The sequence below is a fragment of the Oncorhynchus clarkii genome, chromosome 25 (assembly GCF_045791955.1).
Source record: "Oncorhynchus clarkii lewisi isolate Uvic-CL-2024 chromosome 25, UVic_Ocla_1.0, whole genome shotgun sequence".
In the NCBI taxonomy this organism is placed as follows: Eukaryota; Metazoa; Chordata; class Actinopteri; order Salmoniformes; family Salmonidae; genus Oncorhynchus; species Oncorhynchus clarkii.
This window is the reverse complement of record NC_092171.1, coordinates 40,365,674-40,373,449: the sequence shown is the minus strand read 5'-3', so window position 1 is coordinate 40,373,449 and position 7,776 is coordinate 40,365,674. Positions and strand designations below refer to the sequence as shown.

Sequence of the window (7,776 nt, the reverse complement as noted above, 5' to 3'; positions counted from 1 at the left end):
CCAGGTCTCTCTTGAAAAATAGATTTGTAATCTAACCTGATAAAATAAAAAGGTCAGATAAATCAAATTATTTTTTTTATTTAACTAGGCAAGTCAGTTAAGAACAAATTCTTATTCACAACCCTGGCCAAACCCTAACCCGGACGAAGCTGGGGCAATTGTGCGCCGCACTATTGGACTCCCAATCACGGCCAGTAGTGATACAGCCTGGAATCGAACCAGGGTCTGTAGTGACACCGAGATGCAGTGCCTTAGACCGCTGCGCCACTCGGGAGCCCATAAGGTGGTAAGGCAGTAAGGTACTCACTGACCTCATAGAATATCAATTAGGTACTCACTGAATTAATAGAAGGTCAATAAGGCAATAAGGTACTCACTGACCTCATAGAATATCAATAAGGTAGTAAGGTACTCACTGACCTCATAGAAGATCAAATAAGGCAGTAAGGTACTCACTGACCTCATAGAATGTCAATAAGGTAGTAAGGTACTCACTGACCTCATAGAAGATCAATAAGGTACTCACTGACCTCATAGAATATCAATAAGGTAGTAAGGTACTCACTGACCTCATAGAAGATCAATAAGGTACTCACTGAGTTCATAGAAAATCAATAAGGTAGTAAGGTACTCACTGACCTCATAGAAGATCAATAAGGTACTCACTGAGTTCATAGAAGATCAATAAGGTAGTAAGGTACTCACTGACCTCATAGAAGAAGGGGTGTCCTGCCATGTCAAAGATGTTCACTTTGATCTCTCTGTCTCGCACCTGGACTCTGATGGAGAAGAAAAAAAACACCCAATCAGTCACACAGACTTCAGTAGTCTCTACAGCAGTGGTTCTCAACAAGGGGAACTAGTAAGCTTACTGGTAAAAATGTACACATCAGGGGTACTTCTTAGCGAACAAGTGGAATCATAAACAGTTGCTTGTTCGTTATGTTTGCCTGCCTCCTCCTGACTGACAGCAACGGAACTGAGCTGATGATAGAAATACACTTGAGTTTACAAAATATTAAGAACACCTTCCAAATATTGAGTTGCAGAACAGCTTCAATTCATCAGGACATGGACTCTACAAGGTGTAGAAATGTTCCACAGGGATGCTGGTCCATGTTAATTTCAATGCTTCCCACAGTTGTGTCAAGTTGTCTGGATGTTCTTTGGATGGTGGACCATTCTTGATACACACGGGAAACCGCTGAGCGTGAAAAACCCAGCAGCGCTGCAGTTCTTGACACAAACCGGTGTGCCTGGCACCTACTACCATACCCCCGTTCAAAGGCACTTAAATATTTTGTCTTGTCCATTCACCCTCTGAATGACACACATACACAATCCATGTCTCAATTGTCTCAAGGCTTAAAAATCCTTCTTTAACCCGTCTCCTCCCCTTGGTAACAGATGACATCACTAAGGGATCATAGCTTTCACCTGGATTCCCATGGTCAGTCTATGTCATGGAAAGAGCAGATGTTTTCGTAAACTCAGTATATGCCTCTTACTGCTTCAACATGTGTCATCATTAGGGGACAACTTACTTGGTGACCCCATAGTCGATCCCTATGGTGGCCAGATACTTGGGCACAAACCTCTTCTCACAGTATCGCTTGATGATGCAGCTCTGTAATGAGGAAAAAGTAGTAGAGGTGTATAAAGTAACAAATATAATATATATATAGGAGCACATTACACGTGGAAACTATGTGTCATTCTGTGCAGCGATTGCCGTGTAGGCATGGGTGATCAGTGGTCGTGACGGTATTGATGCCATCTGCGATAGGCTACCCTAGCTGGCTGGCATGCTTTAGACGGGGACATCATCTTATTGTTGAATATTGACTTCAATGATTTACATGTTCAGTGGAGGCTTTTGCTCCAATTGTGAAACGTGTAGAATGTGGTCCAAATCCATCTCACTCCATCTTCTCCCACTGCCGGCCACTGGGCTTCCACTCATCACCAAATATGGAAATGCCAACAGGATGCTTCAGATGTATACATCTGGTAAAAACATCTGGCTCATTGTTCTATCTGTGACGTCACAAAGTAGCAAAGATCCTGATAACCAGGGGATTGGAACTGGTTCAAGGAACAGAACCGGAAAAACGTGAAACGAAAGTGATCTATACTGTTCAGGAACAGAACCGTTGTCTGCCTCTCTCTGTCTGTCTGTCTGTCTGTCTGTCTGTCTGTCTGTCTGCCTGCCTGCCTGCCTGCCTGCCTGCCTGCCTGTCTGTCTGTCTGTCTGTCTGCCTGCCTGCCTGTCTGTCTGTCTGTCTGTCTGCATGCCTGCCTGTCTGTCTGTCTGTCTGCCAACCTGTCTGTCAGCTGAACATCTTGGCCAGTGTGTGTGTAGGCTACCTGTCTCACCATTCTTATTATACCCGTGTGGTCTCCTCTCGTATGTTTCACAGCTTCTTTCTATGGCCTTGAGAAAGTGTCTCCCGGAGCCACACCCTATAGATCAACACTGCGAGGTGTGGCTTAAAGTGACCACACCCCCGAGTAGGGTACACAGGTAGGGTACTGTCTTTACTCCCATGCTAAATTGCCTACTTTACTCATAAACCGCCAACTAGGGATGCACGATATATCGGTGAACATATCGGAATCGGACGATATTAGCTAAAAATATGGCAATATCGGTATCGGCCCGATGCCTAGTTTAACGGCGATGTGCAAAACCAATGTCAAAGCTGACGTGCTAAATAACGTAGGTACATGATGTAATGACGACGCGTAACACAGTATTCCTAACCTAGCCCACAATGTCTGCTGTGTGGATCGAGCAGTCAACAAGTCCAGCAGTCATTTGAAAAGAGTAAGAACATTTTCAGCGAGACGACTCAAAGACGAAATCCATTAACGCCAAGATAATGGAATTCATTGCCCTTGACCAATCAACCGTTCTCTGTCGTGGGTGATGTTGGCTTTCGCCGACTGGTCGAGCACCGGGTACACGCTACCAAGTGAGCTATTTTTCAAATGTTGCCCTACTAGAAGTTACACAGTAATAGGGGTCACTGCTATTAGCTTCACGACATACTATGGAAAGCAGTTTGGGTCTTTGTGTGTCAAAAAATATACAGTAGTCAAAGCTGTACAAAAAAGTCTGCAAACAAGCAAAACACCGGACTTATAAATTAGGGTTATTTTAGATGATGACACCTAGCTATATAGTTAGCTAGCTGAAACAGATGATGTCGTTTTGCTATGTGTTTGGGGAAGAACATAGTTTGTATCCATCAGCTTAGCAAGCTTGTTTTATGACCAGCACTGTAGGTGCGCGAGACAACTTTACCAGCATCATAGCCTACATGTCGATGAATCGTTGTGACATATGAAATATGTCACAACAGTGAAATATGTCACAACAACTACATAAAAAAATATATATATTAACGTGTTAAATTATTATGTGAAGTGCAGTCATATTCAGGTCCTGATTGGTCAACAAGCTTATTTGACACGTTAATTGACATGTCGAATAGTGTTATCTTTTTTCACACGCAAAGAACCAAACGGCGTCGCATAGAAATCCTGGTTGAGAATGAAACGACTGAACAATGAAACAGCACAGCAAGTAAGTGAAAGAAAGAGGTTTTGAAGATGTTTTACTGGTAATGGGGACATACAGTGCCTTGCGAAAGTATTCGGCCCCCTTGAACTTTGCGACCTTTTGCCACATTTCAGGCTTCAAACATAAAGATATAAAACTGTATTTTTTTGTGAAGAATCAACAACAAGTGGGACACAATCATGAAGTGGAACGACATTCATTGGATATTTCAAACTTTTTTAACAAATCAAAAACTGAAAAATTGGGCGTGCAAAATTATTCAGCCCCCTTAAGTTAATACTTTGTAGCGCCACCTTCTGCTGCGATTACAGCTGTAAGTCGCTTGGGGTATGTCTCTATCAGTTTTGCACATCGAGAGACTGAAACTTTTTCCCATTCCTCCTTGCAAAACAGCTCGAACTCAGTGAGGTTGGATGGAGAGCATTTGTGAACAGCAGTTTTCAGTTCTTTCCACAGATTCTCGATTGGATTCAGGTCTGGACTTTGACTTGGCCATTCTAACACCTGGAAATGTTTATTTTTGAACCATTCCATTGTAGATTTTGCTTTATGTTTTGGATCATTGTCTTGTTGGAAGACAAATCTACGTCCCAGTCTCAGGTCTTTTGCAGACTCCATCAGGTTTTCTTCCAGAATGGTCCTGTATTTGGCTCCATCCATCTTCCCATCAATTTTAACCATCTTCCCTGTCCCTGCTGAAGAAAAGCAGGCCCAAACCATGATGCTGCCACCACCATGTTTGACAGTGGGTATGGTGTGTTCAGGGTGATGAGCTGTGTTGCTTTTACGCCAAACATAACGTTTTGCATTGTTGCCACAAAGTTCAATTTTGGTTTCATCTGACCAGAGCACCTTCTTCCACATGTTTGGTGTGTCTCCCAGGTGGCTTGTGGCAAACTTTAAACAACACTTTTTATGGATATCTTTAAGAAATGGCTTTCTTCTTGCCACTCTTCCATAAAGGCCAGATTTGTGCAATATACGACTGATTGTTGTCCTATGGACAGAGTCTCCCACCTCAGCTGTAGATCTCTGCAGTTCATCCAGAGTGATCATGGGCCTCTTGGCTGCATCTCTGATCAGTCTTCTCCTTGTATGAGCTGAAAGTTTAGAGGGACGGCCAGGTCTTGGTAGATTTGCAGTGGTCTGATACTCCTTCCATTTCAATATTATCGCTTGCACAGTGCTCCTTGGGATGTTTAAAGCTTGGGAAATATTTTTGTATCCAAACCCGGCTTTAAACTTCTTCACAACAGTATCTCGGACCTGCCTGGTGTGTTCCTTGTTCTTCATGATGCTCTCTGCGCTTTTAACGGACCTCTGAGACTATCACAGTGCAGGTGCATTTATACGGAGACTTGATTACACACAGGTGGATTGTATTTATCATCATTAGTCATTTAGGTCAACATTGGATCATTCAGAGATCCTCACTGAACTTCTGGAGAGAGTTTGCTGCACTGAAAGTAAAGGGGCTGAATAATTTTGCACGCCCAATTTTTCAGTTTTTGATTTGTTAAAAAAGTTTGAAATATCCAATAAATGTCGTTCCACTTCATGATTGTGTCCCACTTGTTGTTGATTCTTCACAAAAAAATACAGTTTTATATCTTTACGTTTGAAGCCTGAAATGTGGCAAAAGGTTGCAAAGTTCAAGGGGGCCGAATACTTCGCAAGGCACTGTATGTAAATGTCAACAAAATAACTTGTTGGTCTGTGTGGTGTGTGTGTGTGTGTGTAACCTTTATTTAACTAGACAGTCAGTTAAGAACAAATTCTTATTTACAATGACGGCCTAGCCCTTGCCAAACCCAATTGTGCGCTGTCCTATGGGACTCCCAATCACGGCCGGACACATCCTGGATTCGAACCAGGGACTGTAGTGACGCCTCTTGCAGTGAGATACAGTGCCTTAGAGCGCTGCGTCCATGTGTGTGTGTGTGTATAACTATTTAAATGTACTAGAAAGCTTTAAAGGCCGCAAAAAAATTAAATAATTGATTATCGGTTTTGTTGGCAAGGAAAATATCGGATATGGTATCGAATAAAAGCATCACTACCGACAACGGCTGCGTCATTGATCATTCTATAAACATTTTAACATATTTAACATGTTGTTTTAATCAACAAACTACATAACACCCCAAAACATTTAGATTTTAAGTGTAAAAATGTTAGCATGAACAGATGTACATGCGACAATCTGCCACAATTATCAGCCAAAGAGCCAATTCCAATGGACTTTCTTCAGCTAGCTAAGGTTAGCTAAACTAACCCTGCTTTTATAGCCATGACGACGAAAAGCTGTTTTGCGTACCGTTTTGTTTGAACAACAGTAGGAGGAAAGACTACCAACTTAAGTTTCATCGAGGGCCGGGTTAGACGAACCTCATGGTTTCAGACTATACGCCGCAATGATTGACATTTGAGTTATTTTGCAGATGCTCTTATCCAGAGAGACTTACAGTATTAAATGCTGTATTTCAAATGAACACCCTGGTTCGATTCCAGGCTGCGTCACAACCTGCAGTGATTGGGAGTCCCATAGGGCGGCGCACAATTGGCCCCAGCGTCGGCCGGTGTAGACTGTCATTGTAAATAAGAATATATTCTGTAACTGACTTGCCTGGTTAAATAAATAAATACAGAATGATGGAAAGTCGCTATCTAACATCTGTTTGTATCTAACTTGCTTTGTCTATTGCCTGTGTAAGTAAACCTGGAGATTCCACCAAGTAGGTGTAGATATTGCCATAGGCTACATCAAATCAAATGTATGTATATAGCCCTTCTTGCATCAGCTGATATCTCAAAGTACTTTGGGCCATTTGATAGGGTTGTCTGCACAGCTGGTTTCCGGTGAGGTAGGTATAATGCGACAGTTTATTTTATTGAAATGACATTACTACATCATGAGTAATGAGAGCACCTAACCTACTCCGGCGTGGTCACGTTAAACCACGATTTGCCTTGTTGTATCTATTGTAAATCGGTTTTATTTTATTTCATAAAATACTGACGTGGGAGCTCCAATCCACACACACACACTAGTCACCATCGTAAATGGCAGAGTTGAGTTTATTCGTCTAGCTAGCTACCTGTCTTCTTACATTGATCTGACGTTGTTAAGAAATAAAATCATCTCATTTAACTAGGTGACTCACCTTGCCCACCTCGGCATTGCCAAGACTGATCACTTTCACGCGGAGCGATTTCTTGTTCTCACGTCTCTTCTGCACATTTGAGTCCATGCTAATGAGATTGACCAAGTATGTTAAAATATGTTATTTACGTCTTCGATGATGGCTGTTAAAAGACAGCTGGAATTTCAATCTTAGCTTAGCTTAGTTTAGCACGTCCCTTATTAACGTTAGCTGGCTAGCGGGACCGTTAACGACAGTATACACCGCTGCATCTAAAATATTAGCTGGGCTCGTAAAAAAAAAATCTGGACAAGTGAAATATGCATCGTATGGGATAGGTAGCCTGCATGTGCTATTATAGCCAGCTCCGCTGTTTTGCACAACAAAAACCTGTCTGTCAATGAATCTTATGTGCGGCAGCAGATGCATTATGAAGTCAGCAAAACCATAGACATCCGCGTGGTCTATGATGTCATAAACCCTACAAATTCCAGCGTTGGGTGAAAAATGGGAGCCATATTGGTCAGGGACAAATACAAAGCCTAGTCTAATTGGAATGAAAGGCAGTAAAGGCATAATCCTGATTTATTTATGCAGGAAAAAATAACAGCAAGGTATCAGGAATTGTGTTTTATAATTGTCAACCTAAAATACAGTCATATAATTATACTGTATTTTATACTGTATTTATAATTATACGTCTACATTAGTGTTTTCTTGGAAAGCTTTGGGTGTTATTACATGATACAATATCACCACTTGTTTCATTTACAACATGTGTATTGTGTATGGCTGGATTGATTGTGTTGTTTGAATGGACTGTTGGCATATTGGCAGTTAATTTGGGTGAAAAGTGGCTGGCTAGCTAACAAACATACATTGCCGATAAATTCTTAAAATTCATTATTTTACACAATATCTTATCACAGCACTGGCAAACCATGGTTGACCAATTCTCTGACCAAAATGGCGGACTTTTATACCAGAAGGGTCCACCCACTCTAGAATTCTAATACCTAATTATATGACCCAAATTATTTCTGTTAT

The 7,776-nt window shown here is 41.6% G+C and overlaps 1 protein-coding gene across 1 annotated transcript in view; it reads right to left on the bottom strand.

The window, feature by feature from the left end:
* The window catches only part of LOC139383787 (DnaJ (Hsp40) homolog, subfamily C, member 27), a 90,055-nt gene extending 82,943 nt beyond the window's left edge, over window positions 1-7,112 (bottom strand). The window contains exons 1-3 of the mRNA XM_071128356.1: window positions 6,751-7,112; window positions 1,545-1,627; window positions 710-779 (exon numbers count right to left, since the gene is read on the bottom strand). Of these exons, the coding sequence (XP_070984457.1) occupies window positions 710-779; window positions 1,545-1,627; window positions 6,751-6,837 (240 nt within the window). The 5' untranslated portion in view covers window positions 6,838-7,112. The remainder of the gene's footprint in view (window positions 1-709; window positions 780-1,544; window positions 1,628-6,750) is intronic.
* Window positions 7,113-7,776: the final 664 nt, after the last annotated feature.